Genomic DNA, 21,793 nt, shown 5'->3' with positions numbered 1-21,793 from the left:
AACTATTATCATTTTTGTGAAATATCTAGCACATGGTAAAGCACAAGCTTTGTAGCTGGGTTTCTTGGGCTCAAATCTAGATCTGACCTCAGGCAAATGGCATCACCCCTCACTGTGCACCCTGTTTCCTGTAAAATGCAAATAAAAGTACTCACCTCACATAGTTATAATGAGAACAAATTATTATACCCAAATTAAAGCTGAGAGGATGAAATCTGTTAACATATGTGCCTGACATGCAAGCCTTATATTAGGATTAACTATTATTTTTTATTATCTTGCTTCTAGTTTTAATTTTTTACATAGTGATAATCCAAAGGCAAGAAATTTTGAGGGCAAAGCACTGGATTTTAGAGATGGTATAGTGGGGAACTGCAATTTCTTAGGAAAAGCAGCAACCTGATCAAAGCAGTGCTTGAGGAAGACTTCAGCAGCTTTGCAACATCTTTGTGGACTGATCAGACAATGACAAAAGGGAACGCCATGCACCTAGGCTGTGGCAGTCACCTGGGGCTGTGGTGAAGGAAGCAGGGGCTAGGAAGGCAGGTCTGTGAACAGAAGAAGCCCAAACTGGTTGTAGGGGATAACAGAGATGCTAACTGGTTACAAAGCTAAAGACAAGAAAAGACCATGATGTTTTAGCTTTAGAAATACAGGAAGATGGTGACAAAAATCAGGAAATTCGAAGAGTATCAGGAAAGAATTTTCCAGGCAAGAATACCGGAGTGGGATGCTGTCTCCTTCTCCAGGGGATCTTCCCGACTCAGGGATCAAACTCAGGTCTCCTGCATTGCAGGCAGACTCTTTATCATCTGAGCTACCAGGGAAGATGGGCAAAACAAAGCAAATGAGTCTTTAAATATACTGAAATACTGCAAGCAAACTCTTTCACAATTACCTCTGGTGCAACAAAATTTGCCGTGTAACAAGGAGTCATGAGAAGACCATTTTCTGCTCTTAGCTGTTTAGCAAAGCCAAAATCACAAATGCGAATAGATTCTGGATTGCCAGATTCATCCACATAAAGAATGTTGCTAGGTTTCAAGTCTCTGTGAACCACCTAATTGAAATACAAATTAAAGAGCTGCATTAACAATACGTCTCCATTATGGAAAATTATTTATCACAAACTTAACAAGATGATTGGTAGTGACCTTCACATTATTCTAACAGTATAAAATACTGATAGTGTAAGTATAACTCTCTCACACAGAACTATGGCAAGGAAAGGAGGAAGAAAGAACAGTATTTATCTCCCCCCTCACTTTGTCCAATTAAGTGGATTAATGAAAAATGCAAATAGCAGTAATATCTGTCTCCAAGCTATTCATCGTTCAACAAATACTAATTGAATATCTACCATGTACCAGGGTATTATACAAGGAGCTGCAGATACTCTGATGAACAAGATCTGTAAGATCCTTGCCTTTACATGCCAGGAGCTTACCCAGTAGTAAGGGAGGCAGAGAATAAATAGGTGAGTGATAGGGCACAACTCGGGAGGGTCAGGAAGGGTCTCTAGAGGAGGTAACAACTGATTTAAGATCTGAAGAACTGAATGTAGAAGCCAGAGAAGTGGGGGTAGTCATTCTAAGTAGAGGGAATGGCGTGTACAATGGATAAACACAATAAATGTGTGGACAGGCTCAATGGAACAGGCATGGGGTTTAAGTGTAAAAAGGAAGCAAAAACCCGGATTTACCTAAGTACTGCCTATGTGATATCCAAGCAATAATGGAGCACACACAGAATGATACCATTCCTTTAGAGTTCTGAATTACTTTCTCCCTTTAATCACCTACTGGAATACTTTTTCTCATCTTAAGTCTCTCTGATGTCCCTTATTACTTATTAGACAATATGTGTTTCTTCCATCACTCAATTCTGAGTTTATGTTCTAATCAGTAACCTCAGTTTCACACCCTAACATCCAGAACTTTACTTCTCCAGACCAGTTATTATTTTAATAACTAATTACTGCTGAGGCACTAAGAAAAGAACATAGAAGAGTTAGATGACTGCAAAGTCACAAATTCTTCAGTGAAAACTGAGTTCTATTAGTTTCCAGTCACAGTAATAGGCAAATCTTGAGCAGCTACAAGTGAAGAAGCTCTAGAATTAAATGAACACATTTCACTTGTTAGCTTCTAGGGGCAAAGACAAAGAAAACAAGAATAATGTACTGAAAATAAACTCCTTAAGAAGAGGTCTGTTATTCTTTTCTTGCCTCCCATTCCTCTTTGCTCCTCTGCTATTTTCCTTTCCTTCCTCTCCCCTCTCCTTACCTCTCTCTTGTTCCTTTTCCTTCCCAGACTCAGTTGTTTGAAAAAAAAAACAAAAACGTGTTTTTTTGTTTTTTTTTTTTGTCCATTTACTAAAAATCTGTAGGCAGGAATAAAGGAGGAAAGCACCCACCAGTCAGAATTCAGGTGGCTCTTTGGCCTAGTCTGTTTGAAGGATTTCCTTTTACAAGTGAATACAACCCATGCCTCTGGTTTTTGTCTAAACTTTGCTGCTGCTAAGTCGCTTCAGTCGTGTCCGACTCTGTGCAACATGGACAGCAGCCCACCAGGCTCCCCCATCCCTGGGATTCTCCAGGCAAGAACACTGGAGTGGGTTGCCATTTCCTTCTCCAATTCGTGAAAGTGAAGTCGCTCAGTCGTGTCTGACTCTTAGCGACCCCATGGACTGTAGCCCACCAGGTTCCTCCGTCTGTGGGATTTTCCAGGCAAGAGTACTCGAGTAGGGGTCATTGCCTTCTCCATGTCTAAACTCTACATGGGCCCAATTCTCAAGAGTATACAGTGGCCTAGCAAAATTGGTGCTGTTTTCTATGTCACAAAATCTCACGTACTTCTTGGGAAGTGTAAGAATTTAATGTTTATAAACAAGCTAAAATTCTAAAGTAGAACTTCAGGCTCAATGGGAGAAATCTGCATAGTGGAAAAACAGCAGCATAATTAACATAATATAGTTATTTTTCTTTACATGCATAAACTAACTTCTACCTTTGTAATTTCAACTCAAACACTTAAGAGTGAAAAAGAAAAAAGGTATTTAGTATTTTATACCAAATTTCATATGGTGTTTTATATACATTAGGTTAATAAAATGTTAAAAATACTTACCCCTTGTGCATGAAGATATTCAACAGTTTTGGTAATAGTAAACAGGACAGCACTGGCCTCTCGCTCAGAGAAAAATTTCTGCCTAAGAATTTTATCCAGCAATTCACCCCCTTTCATAAGTTCTGTCACTACATACACATATTTTCCATCATCATATACCTGTAAAATTCAACATCAAAAATGCAAAAAGTTATGTGAAGCTTTACATGTGCTCAGCATGAAGTTTAGCACAGTAAAGAGAAATTAAAACTCAATTTATATTCAAGGAAAATTTTACTTATCATAACCAATAAAGGATATAAAATTTGTAAACAATTTTATACACATAAAAACTTTAAAATAGGAATTGATGAGACAATGTCAGAAAAATAACCTGATTTCCTTCCGTGAAACTTAACTCAAGCCAATCAAAATAGCTATGGGTATGGAATGTGAAGGGGCACTGAACTTCAGCTCTTAGGGTGTGTTCCTCTTGAGCTTTCTACCTACTAATGATGCGAGGGACTGCTACAAAGACATGTGACTGAGATTTTCCTGGAACTTCTACAACTGCAGAACTTCTATATTTATATGCACTTCTATATTTATATAGTGAATTATTCTGATTTTGATTAAATTGAAAGACAAGCTGTGGCAAGAATTAAGTAGGAAGAGTAAGTAGCAAAGAGAAATTCCATTCAACCATACAGAAGCATACCAGTTCACTTCTAATGTAGAAAAAGCAAGCTCAACATAATTTTGGATTTATACTCCAGGCAAGCCCAAACTGAAATAACCTGCTCCTTAAACTTCAGGCCTTTTTATTCCCCTCTTCTCATAGAGTTACTGCACAGCTCTGTTTAGCTCCCTAACAGATACCATGTACTGGGGCCCGAATATGGAGAAAACAAGGTACCTGCCCTCAAAGTTTTTATTCTAGTAAGAAGAAACAGACATAGGAATGAGTTTTAAAAAATGTTGGCGATGCTGTAACAAAAGTGGGGATCGTTTTAGAGACTTTGGAATTTGACATGAAGGAGCAAAGATATAAAAAATAGCAACAGCTTAGGGAATTCCCCAGGTAAGACCGAGATTAACTATTCAATATTTTCTACATTTCCTTTTTAATGTACTTGGTTGGATTCTTGGAGGTTATATTAATTAAAGAGTCACTTAAGTGAAACAGCTTCACATTTTAATGGATTATTTTAACCTCCTCTAACAATGAACAGTGATACATTATTCTGAGGAAACTGGAGTTTCAGCTAGGAAGGAGAAGGAAGGATAAACGCTGGAATTCACAAAACCTCAGAGGTGAAAGGTACCTTTGGAGTCCTCTGGCTGAGTTGGCTACATGACATTTCTGGTCTATAACACCCAGACATGGCCTCTAAGCCCGTATGAGCATGACCAGCAAGAGAGGACATAATGCTGCCTGGGGAGTTTGCACCCTTTGCCAACATCTCTGTTATGACAAAAGCCAATGGTAGCAGGGAGGGAAACTTCACTTGTTTTGGGGGTGGTGGTGGGCAGAATATGAAGCCTGAAGGACATAATGCCTTAGCTAAGTCTTAGATTGTGGTAATTAGCCAGGCAAAGAAGGGAAACAGTATTCCCAACAGAGGGAATCATATAAAATAAAGAGCAGTAGAAGAAAACACACACAAAAAAATGTACATACTTGAGCATGGCTGGAGCACGGGGTATGTGAGGAAGTGTGAAAAATACAGATGGAGGAAGGCAGGGACCAGAGGTGATGGGCAGCTTGAACTACAGGCAGGAAAGTAACATGGTTACTTCCACAGAAGTGGTAGCTCCCTCTGGCAGTACTATGGAAGACAGTTTGGGGAGCCTACAGAGCCTCCCCTATGGCTCAGAAGGTAAAAAATCTGCCCACAACAAGAAGACCTGGGTTTGATCTCTGGGTTGGGAAGATCCTCTGGAGAAGGAAATGGCAACTCACTCCAGTAATCTTGCCTGGAGAATTCCATGGACAGGGGAGCCTGGCGAGCTGTAGTCCATGGGGTCACAAAGAGTCAGACAAGAGTGAGCGACTAACACCACACATACACACACACACGCACATGCACACAGACATGCACGCACGCGCGCACACACACACACTCGGAACCTGACCTAGTTCAACCTGAATATAATTAATACCTAAGTGTTCCAGTAAATACTGATATTAAGAGCAATAATATCATTAGTACTTTTCTTCTTAAAGTAAAGGCAGAAAAACTAACTATATACATGATTTTTTTCTGTAACTTGAATTATGTATGTTGTCCTCTATTTTTTTTACTCACTATATTGAGTCCTTTGTCTAACACATGATTCCAAATGTGAGTTAGACAACTGATTCAAATGATCTATATTAAACAATCTACTTACATCCTTTAGAGTAATAATGTTTGGATGCTGTCCATAACGAAGAAGAATTTCAATTTCTTCTGTAGGGTCTCTCTTGCTTTTATCAATAATCTAAAAGGCAAATATTTATCATAAAATTTCATGAACTATACAGTATAAACTTTAAGTATTTACAGCTACAGACTTAGGTGTTATTTTGTGTAAACACTGTATTTATAAGCCACTTATCAACGATTTTTACTCAAGTACCTGGCCAGATTGTCTAATCAAAATTTGAATGCCAGTCTTGATATAGATGGTAAGGCCATAAACTCTATGCCCTGAGTCACATTCATATCAGGTCTGTCTAGTTTAAGTTTGTAACAAGTTTAGGATTTAACAAAAGCTCAAAAGCCTCAAGAAAAGGTACCTAGAACACAGTTAACATAACTTCCATTTTTAAATGTCTTAAGAGCTTTGGGAACTCAGTTAACTTCTAACCTCTATCAATATAGATAATTAAGAAGAGCAAAATGTATCTTTAAAACCACCACCAGAGTTTGTTTATTGTAATTCAATACAGTTATTGGATTACCTTTACTTTTTTAAATAAAATGCTTCAATGGAATATCCCATTAGCTGTAAGCTACTTATAAAAAATTAATTAACAGTTAAGTAGAACAAGCTTATTTTTGAAGCTAGGCAGAAAGCTAAGCAGAATACCATACCTAGAAATTCTACTTGGCTAGAATTAATTATTATAATAAAGCCCTTTAAAATACTAATTTAGCTTTCCAACCCTTTTATGTCAGCTGCTTCTTAAGAATACTTCTCTAAATGTTTTAATCTGTTAAAGGAATATTTTTTAAAAGGCAACAAGTTTTGCTTTTATTTCATCCAAAAGGTAGTCTAAAACAAATTTTGTGATCTTCATACTTTCCGTTTTAAAACAGCTTAGTAATTAATATATGTAATAAATACCCAAATGCTCCACCATCCTAGGAAAGAGCTTGTAAACTCTCAATATGAGCCAAACCCACTATCTGAAATGGACTTAGTTGTGAAAACAGTTCTTTATTTGGAGAATGGGGAAGACAAACATACAAGTGTCCACTGTGAGCAACTGCAAATGATAGTGTGGAATCAGGCAAATGGATGATTAAGAGGAAAGATATAGGGAAAAGACATGCCAACTCAAAGGAAATGATTTTGCACTAGTCTTGTGAAAACCAGAACACATTGGGAGGCTTTGTTTTATTTTTTTAAATTTACTTTTATTTATTTATTTGATCACACCATGCAGCTTGCAGGATCTTAGTTCCCTGACCAGGGATTGAACCTGTGCCCTTGGTAATGGAAGGGCAGAATCTTAACCACTGGACCACTGGGGAAGTCCAGGTTTTAACTCAAACTTTCTCATAGAGGCATGTGTCTTGGTTTTTGGCTAAGAAATTCCTTATTGTCTTAGGATACATAACTAAATTAAAACAGCTAATGATGATATATTTTATGACACTTGTTCTTATTCTTTTATTGGTTCACAGATCCTTTTAAATGTGAAGGATGTATCAATATTTTTGCCATAAAAATGTATACACACAAAATCCAGCATAAAATTTCGAGGAACTCCCTGAAAGCTTGACTATAAATGGGGACTTCTGAGAATAAAAGGCATGATACTAAAAACCAGGTCAGGTGAAAACTGGTACCACCTTCCTCAAACTGTATGTATGCTGCCTTATCTTTTGAGCTTACAGGGGAATCTATGGTTCCAGATTAAGATCCTGAAGATCACTAGTTAGACATTTAAATTACCTTACCTTTTTATAACAGAGGACACACTTAGCAAAGGAAGAGTGTAATTTTTAACTGGTACTAGCATGCATGAATAAGAACTGTTAGAGTTGCATTTTATTTATTTTTTATTTCTTAAATAACACTTTATTATTACAGAAGCAATACATGTGCATTGTGGAAAATTTAAAAACACAGAAAGCAAAATAAAATAAAAGTATCACATTTCTACCACTATTCATATCTTAATGTACATCCCTTCAGATCTTTTTCTTACTTTTAAGTATTAGAATTGCATTTTAAATCTAACAACACTTACCTTCACTGCAAACTCCATGTTTGTGGCTTTATGTATACATCTCTTGCACACGGAGTAGGAGCCAACTCCAATATCTTCTTTTACTTCATACCCATCAGTAAACTGGATACTGTTCCTGTGCAACTGCTACAAACACAATTATAAGTTGATAAAGAGCTCTGTAATGACTTTGGTATATTATGTAATAGGGAAACATCAGCATGTACTATAAATGAATTTAGTAAAATTAAGAATGAATCTTAACTGCACTCATTCTTCTACAACTTTGTATTTCAGAAGTGTCTATGATAAAATGTACAGCAAGAAATACTCCTTTTCAAAAAGCTTATGTTAAAAAGAGAAAACTGAATATGTAGAACAAAAAACATGGAGCTACGTGGTTTCTGACAGCCTTGCCTGTGATCATTCCCCATTCTACTATCCAAATGGCTACAAGTCTTTGAAGCAAATGGGGAGATGTTTGAAACCTCTGGTATAGAAGAAAAGATTAGGAAGATTCAGAATTAGAACATCTGGATTCTTGTCTTAGATGCACCACTTGTAGGCCATGTACCCTTGAACGTGTGTATTTTCAGAAGGTAAGGATTATAGAAAATAATGTATCTGAAGGTGATAACCTATTTTATTGTCACTTTGGACTATCACTAGCCATGCCCTCCTTTCTCTACCCTCAAGTCATAGCTTCATTACAACTCTGTCTAGAGAAGCTGCTAATGGCTTGAGGACTAGTAACGAGGGGTAGGATGATGAACAGCAAATTACTAGTTCTACAAACAGGCTGAGGGGAGTTGTTCTGGTCTTGCCTACAGTATTGAAGACACCCCTCAGCATGCCTATAGGTTAAAACTTGAATTCTACAGAAAAATTGTTTATGATTTCTGTTAGGTACAGAAGTTTTGACTTAGAAACTTGCCATACATCACATGCCTGTCATAGTAAAAGGGACAGACTATTTAAACATGAACTTTGTTTATAAAAAAACCCAGTGTTTAAATTGATTTTCTAGAAAGTGGAAAGCAAGAGGACTGACTTGTGAAAAAAAAAACTTAAGTGCAAAAACAATTTAATCATCAGGCAAATTGAAGCACTAATTATACCCTAAAAACAGCTCAATGTTTCAAAAGATGTTTCTAGTTCCCTCTATGATTAGGAAGATGAATTAAATTTATCTTTCAATGATATTAGGATGGGAAGAAATAAAATCTAATGGTTTGTACTACTTGTGTTCCTCTAATAATATTTAATTTAGTAGTGCAGTTTCCTGTTACACACACACACATTGATAGTCACTCAGAAACCTGCTTCTATAACTCTTTTTTCTCCTGCACTGATCAACAGAAGGGAAAAGGGAAGTAGGGGGCACCCTAAGGCAGTATCCACAGGCATTTCTTCCTAATGACAATGCAGGCTCCAAAAGAATAAAGACATAAACCTGGAAAACTTAAAATTTAAGTTCATTTTTATTTCTTATCTATTTCTATGCCAGAGGCTGGCAAACTATGGCCTGTGGCCCAAATCTGGTTTAGTGCTAGTTCTTCTAAATATAGTTTTATTGGCACACAGCCATGTTGATTCATTTATGGACAATCTATGGCTGCTTTTGTGCTACAATGGCAGAGTTGAGTAGTTGCAATAGAGATCCATATAGCCTACAAATCCTCAAATATTTATCATCTATTCCTTATAGAAAAAAGTCTGCTGACCCCTGTTATAAAACATCAGTGAAACAGGAGACCCCCAGCTCATCATATCTGATCTAATAGAGACAGAGGATGAAACAAACTAGGCCTGATAAACATTCTGAAGCACAGGAGACAAGAGAGACAAGATGGTCATATTGATCTCAATTCTCTTAGAATTCCACTTTCAAGTCAGATAGGTATCCAGGATTTTGGCACATACAAACTTTTCAAAGGCATATGAAAGAAATTTCTAAGGGTCAACGATATATAATGCATTTTAAGCTGCTCACTTAAAGTCAGCAGATCAAATCTAACATAATTATTCACACAATGAACTATATCTTATAACATTTCAAATTTAAAATTACTTAGACGTTCACTCACCTGAACAATTGAATGCACACCAACTGTCTGCATAGCTTGGCTTTCATCATCTGAGGTAATAGCAACAAAACTAAACCCCCGAAAAAGCTGATGTGCATTAGCACTAGGTGGAATGCCAGGTGAATCTGGAAATAATAATAAATTACTATGAAGGCAACTGCTTTGAAAGGTAATTAAGGGAAGAACTGTCTACCTTTCTCACTTATTCTGGAATTCTACTTCTCAGGTATTCAGTGCTTTTAGGATAACTCAGTGAGGCACTGTATCAGAACTGTCCTGATGGCTTACTGCCATCACAACTTGGACATCCTAGTCCCTTAGAGCCCAGAAAATAGCTAATTCATTTGAAGAATATACTAAATGAATGAATTACTGGGTTACTGTTATTCTATATTAGCACTGTCCCAAAGAATTTCCTGCAGTGATGGAAATTTTCTTTATCTGTGCTGCCCAATATGGTAGCCTCTAGCCACATGCAGCTACTGAGAATCCGAGATGTGGTTAGTGTGACTAACAAGCAAAGTTTTTAATTTTAATTAATTTAAATAGCCACATATTGCTACTGGCTACCATATTAGATGAGTGAGAGAAGTTGCTCAGTCGTGTCTGACTCTTTGTGACCCTGTGGACTGTAGCCTACCAGGCTCCTCTGTCAGTGGGATTGTCCAGGCAAGAAAACTGGAGTGGATTGTCATTTCCTTCTCCAGGGGATCTTCCCGATCCAGGGATCGAACCCAGGTCTCCTGCACTGCAGGCAGATGCTTTACACTCCGAGCCACCAGGAAAGCCCATATTGGATAGTCCGGCTCTAAATAATAACCTAACAATGCTATGGCTACTGGTTAGAGGGAGATACAAGGTTCATCTACAGATAATTTAGGAGAAACAAATTTAGTCCAGTGGTCTCAAGACATAACGTCAGAATCTAGAAATCTAAACTCCAGTTACAATTACTAAATATATAAAATATCAAATATATATATAAATTATTCAAACTATTTCTGTGGAATCTATTGGCATTAACAAAACAGAAAGATACTTTTATAATACAGCTGATGTTCACTATAAAAATAAATAATAAAAGCATAATAAATGTGTTATTCATAAATATAAAAACCCAACTAGGTATACTAATATTTATAAATATACTCTAAAGGCTACAGGCAAGCAAAAGACAAATCTAGTTAAACATCAACTCCACATAAAATTCTTTTTAATATTAGCTTGATATCCTCAGCAATATATATTTAGTGAATTTTACATTAATGTGGCAGTATTATACTGAAAGTGAAAGTCGCTCAGTTGTGCCCAACTCTTTGCGACGCCATGGACTATACGGTCCATGGAATTCTCCAGGCCAGAATACTGGAGTGGATAGCCCTTCCCTTCTCCAGGGGATTTTCCCAACCCAGGGATCAAACCCAGGTCTCTTGCATTGCAGGAGGATTCTTTACCAGCTGAACCACCAGGGAAGCCCAAGAATATTGGAGTGGGTAGCCTATCCTTTTTCCAGGGGATCTTCCCAACCCAGGAATCGAACCGGGGTCTCCTGCATTGTAGGCAGATTCTTTACCAACTGAGCTATCAGGGAAGCCCTATTATATCGAAGACGTCTGCTAAGAGAACCTATCTGGGCAGAACATAAGATAGAACTGCTCCATTCTAAGATTTTCCCTTTATCAAAATAACTTGTATTAAGAAAGCAAAGTAAAATACTTCCATGTATCATCAATTCTATTCATATCATTGCCTATGCATTTGATAAAATTCTATTTGTGTATTAATCCAAATTTCTAAGACTGCCTTATAAAAATAAATACCCTTCAATGCTAATATTATAGGCTGTCAGGCTTTTTGGCTGTAAAGCTTTATAGCCAGATTTAAATGATACACACAAGTACATTTTCTATTTATTTACTTGTCAGTGATAAACCTGGGATTTGATACACCTAAATAAGAGAATATTAAACTGTAAAACACACCATTATGTATAATGCACATATAAATTAATGAAGTATAGCTTACCATTTAAAAAATCACTTCTCTGTAACAGTTACAACAGCAATTTTAGGATATCCTAATACAGGATATGAATCATTTTGAAGTTATCACACCTCACATAAAATTTAAGCTATGTTTGGGATTTGAACTTTACAAGTATTTCCACGAACACTATGCTAGAGTACTTCATGTGAACATAGCTACAAGCAAATAAATGCACAACCAAATAATGTTTTCAAATCAGTTTAAGGCACAACATAATTTGCTAAAAGATTTAACAAGGACCTTAATTTCTATAACATGCTATCAAGGATTTACTAATGATCTAGTTATTGCAGCAGGGATATTGTATGAAGGGGAGAAATGAGGACAGCATAAAGATTTATATTAGATAAGCTTTTCTGATTGAACAAGAAAAAATATATAGATTGTCTTATATTTGGGTTTTCACATTTTCTCCTTACCTTTGGGAGTTTTTGCAGTAAACTCAGGATCAAAATAGAAAGTATCTTCAGGCCTGCCAGTTGCAGGTTTAAAAGGTGGATGAATTTCTCTTCTATACAGTTTCTGGAAGTGAAAAAGAGGGCTTTAGTCATGTGTTAATTATTTAAAAAAATATTTCAAGCAAGTTTTCATTCGATACTTACATTCCAGTCTATAGTTGAGAAAAATGAATGTCTTTTAATTTCTTCAACTCCATCTGGTCCTGCACCTATCAAAAATTAATTAGCTTTGATTAAATGGCAATTTTATTTCAAGGATAGATATACAATGCTTATTTAGTCTTCATTTTTAACACCTGCCTTAGTACTTCATAATTCCACAACACAAATATCCATCCACCCCCTAGAAAACAAACATCAGCAAACACAAAAAAGAAACAAATTAAGAATTTTACCTAATCTGTTTGCAGGATTTCGTTTGAAGAGCATTCGTAAAAGACTCTGGGCTTCTGGGCTCAAAAACTGTGGCATCCCAAGTTTGGCTCTAAATAATAAATCCATACAATAACATTTTATTTTTTGCAGGTATCTGTATTTTATTTTTAAAATGAACTTTTAATTGTAAGATAATTGTGGTTTCAAACTCCGTTTTAAGATATAATACAGAGAGATCCTATGTATCATTTACCCAATTTCCCCCAATAGTAACATCTTATAAAACTATACTGCAGTATCTCAACCAGGATATTGACATCAATAGAATCCACTGATCTCATTCAGATGTCTTCAGTTTTTATTGCACTTATTTGTCTGTGTGTTTAGTTCTATGTCATTTTAAAAACTGGAATTGATTCACCTTATATTATTTTTAGGTGTACAGCATAGTGATCCAGTATTTCTGCAGACTATATTCCACTTTCAGTTTTTATGAGATAATGGCCATAATTTCCTGTGCTATATAGTATATCCTTGTTGTTTACCTATTTTATACATACTGGTTTGTATCTGTTAATCCCATACCCCTAATTTGTCCCTCCTGCTTCATCTCTTTGGTAACTGTGTGTTTTCTATGTCTGTGAGTCTGTTTCTGTTTTACATATACATTCATTTGCATTATTTTTTGATTCCACATATAAATGATATCATACAGTATTTGCCTCTCTCTGTCTCACTTAGCACAATGCCCTCAAGGTATATCCATGTTGCTGCAAATGGCAGAAACATTCTATTTTATGGCTAACCATTCTCTGTGTGTGTGCACACCAAATCTCCTTAATCCAATCATCTGTTAATGGCGATCTGGGTTGCTTCCATGTCTTGGCTATTGTAAACAGTGCTGCTATGAACATTGGGGTGCATATATCTTTTTGAATTAGTGTTTTCATTTTTTCCAGATATATGCCCAGGAGTTAAACTGCTGGATCATATGGTAGTTCTAATTTTAGTTTTTTGGAGAACCTCCCTACTGTTTCCATAGTGGCTGCACTACTTTATTTATGTTCCCACCAAGAGTGTATAAGGGTTCCTCTTTCTCCACATACTCTCCAACACATTTTTATTTGGTTGCTTTGCGCGGCTTGTGAAATCTTAGTTCCCTGACCAAGGATTGAACTTGGGCCTCCCGCAATGAAAGTATGAAGTCTTAACCATTGGGCCACCAGAGAAGTCCCATCCAGTATGTGTTATCTGCAGACTTTTTGATGACAGCCATTCTTAAAGGTGTGAGTTGAAGTTCTATACCATTTAATCACATTTCTAAGTTCCTGCAGCCACCACCAGAGCAAAGGTACTGAACAACCAGGATCCTTCAAGTGGCTCCTTTACAACCCTACCCACCTCCCTCCTTCCCTGATTCCTAAACTCTGGAAACCATAATCTATTCTTCATTTCTATAAATTCATCATTTTAAGAATGCCATGTAAAATGGAACCATATAGTATGTATTTTTTTCATGCTGCATAATTTCCTTGAGATTCATCCAAGCTGTTGTATTAACAGTTCATTCCTTTTTATTGCCAAGCAGTATTCCATGACAAGGACATGCCACAGTTTGTCTATTTACCTGTTAAAGGACATCTGGATTGTGTCCAGTTTGAGGTATCACGAATAAAGCTGCTATGAACATTTTGGTCAAGGTTTTTGTGTGAACACATAATAGAATGTTAGCCCAAAATCTTGTAATGAATTTTTTCATTTTTCAGAACTTTTTTAAAAAGCACTACTGTAAAAGATCGATCATCTGGATCTGTTACTAAGATCTCTGTGACTTTGGGAAAGCCAACCCCCCTGAGCCTGTTACCACTTCTTCATAAGCAAGGGGATATGGATGTTAGATTAATGGCTGCCAAATGGTAGACTTGGAACCCTTTCTCAAAAGGAATTTAAGAAATCCAACATTTAAAACTGTTAAGAGAACATGTATTTCCATATACCTATTTTTTCCTTCCATTCCCTTTAACAGCCCTGAAAGGAAGAGGAGCTGGTGGGAAAGGGGTCTGTGGAACATCTAAGATGTCTGTGGTACAGTCTGAAAACCACTGGCTTGGATAAGCTTGAAGGTCTGTTTCAGCTCTAATATATAATTTTATTCTTTTTCACAACCTACAAATTAAGGAAACCAATGATCCTGTAAGTATGAAAATAATAACAGAGATGGACAAAATGGCTAGTAGAGAAATTTCTATTTCAGAAATAGATCCATTTATTATTCAGTGAGTTGTTATTGAAGCTACTATGTGCTAGACACTGCTTAGAGCTGAGCATACACATAAAGACAGCCCCCAATGGTGAGTGATGAATATGGGTATAGATAACCCTTGTACATTAAGAGACAAATCCAGAAGGGCATATGTGAAGAGTGCTAAGGGAACATGTGTGCATGCTCAGTCTCTCAGTCATGCCCAACCCTTCTGTGACCCCACGGACTGTAGCCTGCCAGGCTCCACTAGGACTTCCCAGGCAAGAATACTAGAGTGGGTTGCCATTTCTTTCTCCAGAGGATCTTCCTGACTCAAGTATCGAACTCATGTCTCCTGTTTGGTAGGTGGATTCTTTACCACTAAGCCACCAGGGAAGCTCAAGGGAACCGTAGGGGATATTTATTTTAATATGGGAGATTTTAAAAGGCCTTAAGTGCAATTAAAGGTTGAGAATCTATTCATTTGGTCAGTATTCCTTCAATACTTTACTAAATAACATTAATTTCTCTAGACACTAAGCAATAACAACAAAATATTTCATGATCCAATGAGCTTGTGGAATCTCATCTATTATACCCCATGCTGGAGACATAAAATAAAAATATGTTGTATATGAAAGGTTGATAAATGTGAGTTAAGAAATCAGTATTTTTCTAAACATTTGTTTTTAGCATCTCTTTTTCAGACAATACCTATTAACATCTTCTATAATTAGGGTTACGTTAAACAACAGAAACAAGGGGAAACACCACTGTATTGGGTAACATGAATATAGTAGAGATTTTTAAACAGTGGACTAACAGACCATACTTATTTTCAAGAAGGCAATGCCAAGGGAAGTACAGAATGATCTTGAGTGGTAAAAAGTGGTGGGCAGTGGGCTTTCTACTTAGAAGCTTGACCCTATAGTGTGGGTAGGAGGTCACCATGGGTAGGAGATCTGAGAGCTATAAGCAGTACAATACAGAGGAAAGGTCGGGAGAGTGAAATAATTTCTGAGAGTGAATTTAGTGAATACCTGTGAATGCAACAGGAAGAAATTAAGAATGATTTCTAGGTTTCTGGCTTGGGAAATAGGGTGCATGGAAATGCTGCTAATTGGGAATACAAGAATAGGAACAGAACGGCAAACAAAGATAAATTTAGCTTAAAAATATTAAGTCATGCAGTCGTTTGTTTTGGGTGAGGCATGCAGGTGAGTAAATGGAAATTCAGGTTTGGTGTCTGGTAAATTAAGAAACAGTGACTTGGGAGTAATTAAAATATTTAATAGTTATTGGAAAGATTGATATTCAGGAAAGTGAGTCCAGGGGGGAAGAAAAGCACATCAGAGATGGAACCCTGGGGAACAAGAAAATTTAAAAGGTGGTCAGGAACAGAACAATTTGGGCATTAAAAGTAATGACTGAAACTGGCTGAATCAAACAGATTATTAAATCCCATGAGCTTGTTATAGTTTAAAAAAAAAGGAAAAAGAAAAGTCAAAAGTAACATAAAAACCCAACTCACAGTGGACATCACCCCCACTGGAAGTAACTAGGGCTCTGACAATTGGAAATAATTAAGAAAAGAGTCAAATATTTATTTTGCATTTGTTTGAGTCTAATTTCAAGATAACTAAATAAACCTAGCTGATGAAGAAAAGTTTATCATTTTGGAAAACACCAGCTAATAAATGAACAAATAACAGAAAATACACCATTTAAAGTCCCTAATAAAAAACTGTTTCAAGTAATGATTATCAATGGATGAAACTATTAGATGAAAGCCTGACAGGGAACTTAACAATGGAGGGATCAGCTATAATCGCAAGAATTCATCACATACAGTGGTGCAACACAGTGTTATAAGTCTCCTGATGTGATGTAATAGGGTACAAAAGCACAAGCTATGGAAATAATCTTGCCAAAAAAGTTTAACCAAAAATGGGATAAAGGAGTAAGTGAAAAAATACCACAAAGAGAATTTAAGAAACATCCACATTCCTGGGAAAAGACTAATCGTTATATAACCATAGTAACAAGTCACCAGAACCAGTCAATTGATCAAAGACGATTTGCCTAGGTGAACAGCCTTTCCTTTTTGTTCTTGCAAACTAACCATTCAATAACAGCTGTTCATCTGTGAAAATTAGCCAAACAAGAATGAACTAACTCCAGTAACCAGACCTGAGTACCAACAGTCCCACCCAAGTAACTACACTCTTACAGATGATGTCAACTCACTTAAGGCCCTGAAAACCTGCCAGTTCTTGAACTCCACCTTTCCTCCAAACCCTATACAAGAACAGTGGTCTACTATGCTTGGAGAGATGCTGCTGGACCACCATCACTTTCCCTTACTATAGTAAGCAACAGAACCACCTTTATACTTTTTGTTTCGGATACTGAGAAGTGGTCTTATCTTTTGACAAGATAAATTTAGAAAGTGAAATGATATAAAAGTGACTTAATTTCTACAAGTAAATGGCAGGGGAAAAACAGGAGTACACTGTTCTAAATGAACAGAAGCTTAAGAAATATAACCAAAGGAAATGTGCAAACTTGATCTGGGACACAGTTTTGGAGAAAACCTGAAAGATCTGGTTAAAGATTGATACTAGATATTCAATTTACCATGCAAATTGAAGCAGCTAAGAAATGACATGCCTGGAATGCTTGAAATATCTCAGGAAAGAAGAAAAAAAAGAAAAGACTAGACAAAGCAAATGCAGCAAAATCTTGATGACTCTTGATTGGTATATGTATGTTCACTGTATTCTATTTTTGCAAACTTACACTGGAAATTTTTCATAAGAGATTTTATAAAGAGAAAGGCAGGCAGAGAAGGAATAGTCAAGCAAAAGAGATCAAAACAGGAATGGTTAGAGAGGTGGGAGCAACAGGTAAAAAGTAGGAAAACTAAGTGGGGAGGAGGAGGCCAGCAGGGTCAACTATTCCTCAAAAAGACCTTCCTAAACTGTCCCACCTAAAACGACTCCTGCCCTCACACTTCAAGAGTACCCTGGCTTACTATCCCCGCTGCTCCTATTACTATAGTAAATTATCGTATTTATTTGTTTAGAGTAATTCCTTTGTTTCCCCCACTAGAACGCAAACTCTGAGACGACAGAAGATCCTGTCAGTCTTGTTCACACTGCATCCTAAGTACATACATATAGCAAGACCTCAATCATCTGTTGAATGAACTGTGGGGACAAATGATATAAAGAGTCACCTTTCAAACAATCTGTCACTGATTTAAGCAACCAGGAAATTACTGATGACTATAGTGAGAGACGTTTCAACAGGGTGGTGGAAGTGAGCAACAAAAGACTGGTTATGATAAAAACAGCCAAAAAGGTAACAAAAAGCATAGACTACTCCTTAAAGAGCCATTGTATCAAGAGAGTGCAGGAAGATGCTGCAGAAACTTGAAAAAAAGGCCAAGTCAAAGAAATGGTTTGATTTTTTCAACACAAGAGTGTGAGTATTAGTTGAAAGGAAGGGGCCAGAGTAGATAAGAGTGATGAAGGGTCAGTGAACATTTGTTTACATAGCAAACACTTTTAAACATTTTTTTATTATGAAGGATAACATAAAAGTGCAAAAAACAAAACAAAACAAAAACCCCAAAGTACACAGCTCAATGGCTGACCACAAAGTGAACAGTCATCTGACCAAGAAATATAAGATTTCCAGAACCACTCATCCAATGTAACTACTTTCCTTATTCTGGCACAGGCTTTTGCCATCTAAATATGGACCCTAAAAACTATGTTTTAGTTTGTCTGCTTTTAAAACTTTATAAATAGAACCACCTATGTAGTATTCATTTTTTGTACCTGAATTGCTTTTGCTCAACATTCTTGTGAGGTTACCAAGTTGTATATAACCGTGGTTTGTTAATTTTCTTGTATGGCACACTACACCCATGGGCAAAAGGCTTCAGCCTATTTTTGTATGGCTTTTGAACTACAAATGGTTTCTACATTTTAAAAGTGTTAGAAAGAAAGAATAAACAATACAAATATCTGATAGAGACTGTGTGGCCTACAAAGTCTAAAATATTCATTGACAGTCAATCCCTGTTGTAGTCCACTATATGAACTTACCATAATTTATTAGTCCATTCTTCTGTTAACAATCTAATTTCTAACTTTTGGCTACTATAAGTAATGTTGCTATGACTACCCGAGTACTGGTTTCTCAATGTGCAAGAAGTACCTTGATACATTTTTCAAGTTCTCTGCACTGATTTCTTACATAACTTCTAGATTTATTTCTAGGTTTGATATTTTTTATACTATGGTAAACAGAATCTTTTTAAAAAAAGTACATTTTCTGTTGCTAGTACTCAATCATGAAATAGATTTTATTTATTGACCCTTTATCCAGCGACTCTATCAAGCTTTTATTAATACCAAGGATTTATATGAAAATTTGCATTTTTTATGGACACAATCATTTTAACTAAATGACATTTTTTCTTTTTTTGGGCCATGCCATGTTATATGGCTTGTAGAATCTCAGTTCCCTGACCAGGGATCAAACCTGGGCCCCTGGCAGTGGAAGTCTGAAGTTCTAACCACTAGATGGCCAGGGAATTCTCAAAGACAATTTTATTTCTTCTTTCTAAATCTTAAACTTTTGGTTGCCTTACTGTACTTGTTAGTACCTTCAGAACAATGTGAACAGAAGTAGAATAATGGGCATATTTGTCATATTCCAAATCTCAAAGGTAAAGCTTTCAATATTAGCATGAAGATAATTATATGGGTTTGTTCATATTTCAACCATATAATATGAATATCATAATATCAATGAATTTCTTAGTTATTTATTGTACTATATCTAACACTCTAAAATCTCATTTTTTAGTGTAGAGCACTGATTTTTAAATCTCATCAAAACACACACAACTCAAGGCATACTTACTTAAGAATCATAGTCATTGTTTCTTTTCGATCTTTTCCTTGGAAAGGTAGTGTACCAGTGAGCATCTCAAACTATAAAGAAAAATAAGAGGTATTAGTAAGTATAAAATTTTATCAGAAAGACAAAAAGCATCGTTTTAATCACAATCAAATCTTCTAAAATTGCTATAGAATAAAATAAGTGACATATTTCTACTATAGTCACTACTGAACTTTAAAAAAAATACAAAAAAAAACTCAAACCTTACCATTAACACACCAAAAGACCACCAGTCTGCACTCTGAGTATGACCTCGACGATTAACTACTTCTGGAGCCATGTATTCCACAGTGCCACAAAAAGAATATGCTTTCTTTTCATGGTCAATAGACTCTTTACTTAGGCCAAAGTCTGAGAAAATAAATACCAATTTCATAAATACCCTACCATAATTTGCACATACAAAGTTCAAACGTTGACTTCCAAAGTTTACATTAATAGTTCTAATATTCACATTACTTAAAAATTCTAATTCAAGTTTTTAACACAATATGTTACTTAATATTTATATCATGATCAACCTTAAAGGAAATTATATAGAGCAGGAGAGACTATTTTAACAAAATGAGGATTTTTACCTGTTAACTTGATATGACCTTCTTCATCAAGAAGAATGCTGAAAGACAACAAAGTCAGAAAATCTTTTCAAACCACCAAAGAGAGATCTGAAATTACTTTGCTAAGCATCAGACCACTACAGTCACTCCAAAACATTGCTTTAGACTGTAAATAAGAAGGCAAAGGTAAAGGAGGAGAAAAACTATTCTTTTGGACACACACATATAACAAATCCCAAAGGCAAAGTGATATAAACTTGTATTAAAGAGCCAGGGACACTTGAGAACTATGAGGAAAGGAACTAAAATCTATTCCTGTAAGTTGCTCTTTCTAGTGCCTTTCTGCATAGGTAGCCTAACTAAACTCCCTAGTGCTTGAACAATAGACAAAGGGTCTGGAAATTTAAGCCAAATGTGTTAGAGCTGTCATTTTCTTGGTCTTTTAAAAGGCATCTGACTTAGTCATTCCTTCCTAGTTTATTTTCTGACACAACTTACACAATCCTCTTCTCTTCAACACACCTTCCTCACACTCCTTGCTTTTCTTTGATTCATCCTTTTATTGTGTATATTGGTATTACCCAGTGTTTTCTTTTTCAGTAAACTGAGAGCTCCTTGAGACTTTGACCTTATTCATCTTGTAACTCAGTGTCTGGCAGAGCACAGATAAGAAATGTATATTGCATGAATGAGACCAGTCTGTAAAGGGCCAATACAGCATACCAAAGACTTTGGATTTCTTCTCAAGGGCAATGAAGATCATAAAAGATTTACATGCAAGGAAGGCAGAGATAATCAAACCTGTAATTTTAGAGAACAATTTAGAAGGAAAAATAAAGAATATTTATTGTGCTCTTAGGTATGGGTTATGATAAAGAACAGAAAGCTAACCAAAAAAATCACACGGATCTCAATGAAGTTATGAGCCATGCCATGAAGGGCCACCCAGGACAGACAGGTCATGGTAGAGAGTTCTGACAAAACGTGGTCCACTGGAGAGGAAATGGCAAACCACTCCAGTATTCTTGCCTCAAGAATCATGGACAGTATGAAAAGGCAATATGACACTGAAAGGTCAGCGCCCAGGTCAGTGGGTGTCCAACATACTATAGAGGAAGCAGAAAAATAGCTCCAGAAAGAATGAAGAGGTCGGGGCAAAGTGGAAACAATGCTCAGTCGTGATGTGCCAGGTAGTGAAAGTAGTCTGATGCTGTAAAGAACAATACTGCATAGGAAACTGGAATGTTAGGCCCACGAATCTAGGTAAATTGGATGTGGTCAAGCAGGAGATGGCAAGAGTGAACATCGACATATTAGGAATCAGTGAACTAAAAGGGATAGCAGTGGGTGATTTTAATTCAGATGACCATTGTATCTACTACTGTGGGCAAGAATCCCTTAGCAGAAATGGAGTAGCCCTCACAGTCAGTAAAAGTCTGAAATGCAGTACTTGGGTGCAGTATCAAAAATGACAGAATGATCTTGGTTTGTCTCTGAGGC

General features: G+C 36.4%; 1 protein-coding gene across 5 annotated transcripts in view; it reads right to left on the bottom strand.

The window, feature by feature from the left end:
• Positions 1-21,793, bottom strand: part of RPS6KA3 (ribosomal protein S6 kinase A3) — a 101,728-nt gene that overhangs the window by 10,696 nt on the left and 69,239 nt on the right. For 4 of the 5 annotated variants that reach the window (XM_052663921.1, XM_052663923.1, XM_052663924.1 and 1 more), the window contains 11 exons: positions 20,315-20,352; positions 19,945-20,087; positions 19,698-19,768; positions 12,538-12,626; positions 12,287-12,351; positions 12,104-12,206; positions 9,639-9,763; positions 7,573-7,698; positions 5,502-5,591; positions 3,129-3,287; positions 899-1,060 (listed from right to left, as the gene is read on the bottom strand). In XM_052663921.1, the coding sequence (XP_052519881.1) occupies positions 899-1,060; positions 3,129-3,287; positions 5,502-5,591; positions 7,573-7,698; positions 9,639-9,763; positions 12,104-12,206; positions 12,287-12,351; positions 12,538-12,626; positions 19,698-19,768; positions 19,945-20,087; positions 20,315-20,352 (1,171 nt within the window). The remainder of the gene's footprint in view (positions 1-898; positions 1,061-3,128; positions 3,288-5,501; positions 5,592-7,572; positions 7,699-9,638; positions 9,764-12,103; positions 12,207-12,286; positions 12,352-12,537; positions 12,627-19,697; positions 19,769-19,944; positions 20,088-20,314; positions 20,353-21,793) is intronic. The other variant, XM_052663922.1, reaches the window with a different exon arrangement.

This window comes from Budorcas taxicolor, chromosome X (genome assembly GCF_023091745.1).
Source record: "Budorcas taxicolor isolate Tak-1 chromosome X, Takin1.1, whole genome shotgun sequence".
Classification (NCBI taxonomy): domain Eukaryota; kingdom Metazoa; phylum Chordata; class Mammalia; order Artiodactyla; family Bovidae; genus Budorcas; species Budorcas taxicolor.
The sequence above is the reverse complement of the archived record's forward strand: the minus strand, read 5'-3'. Positions and strand labels throughout refer to the sequence as shown.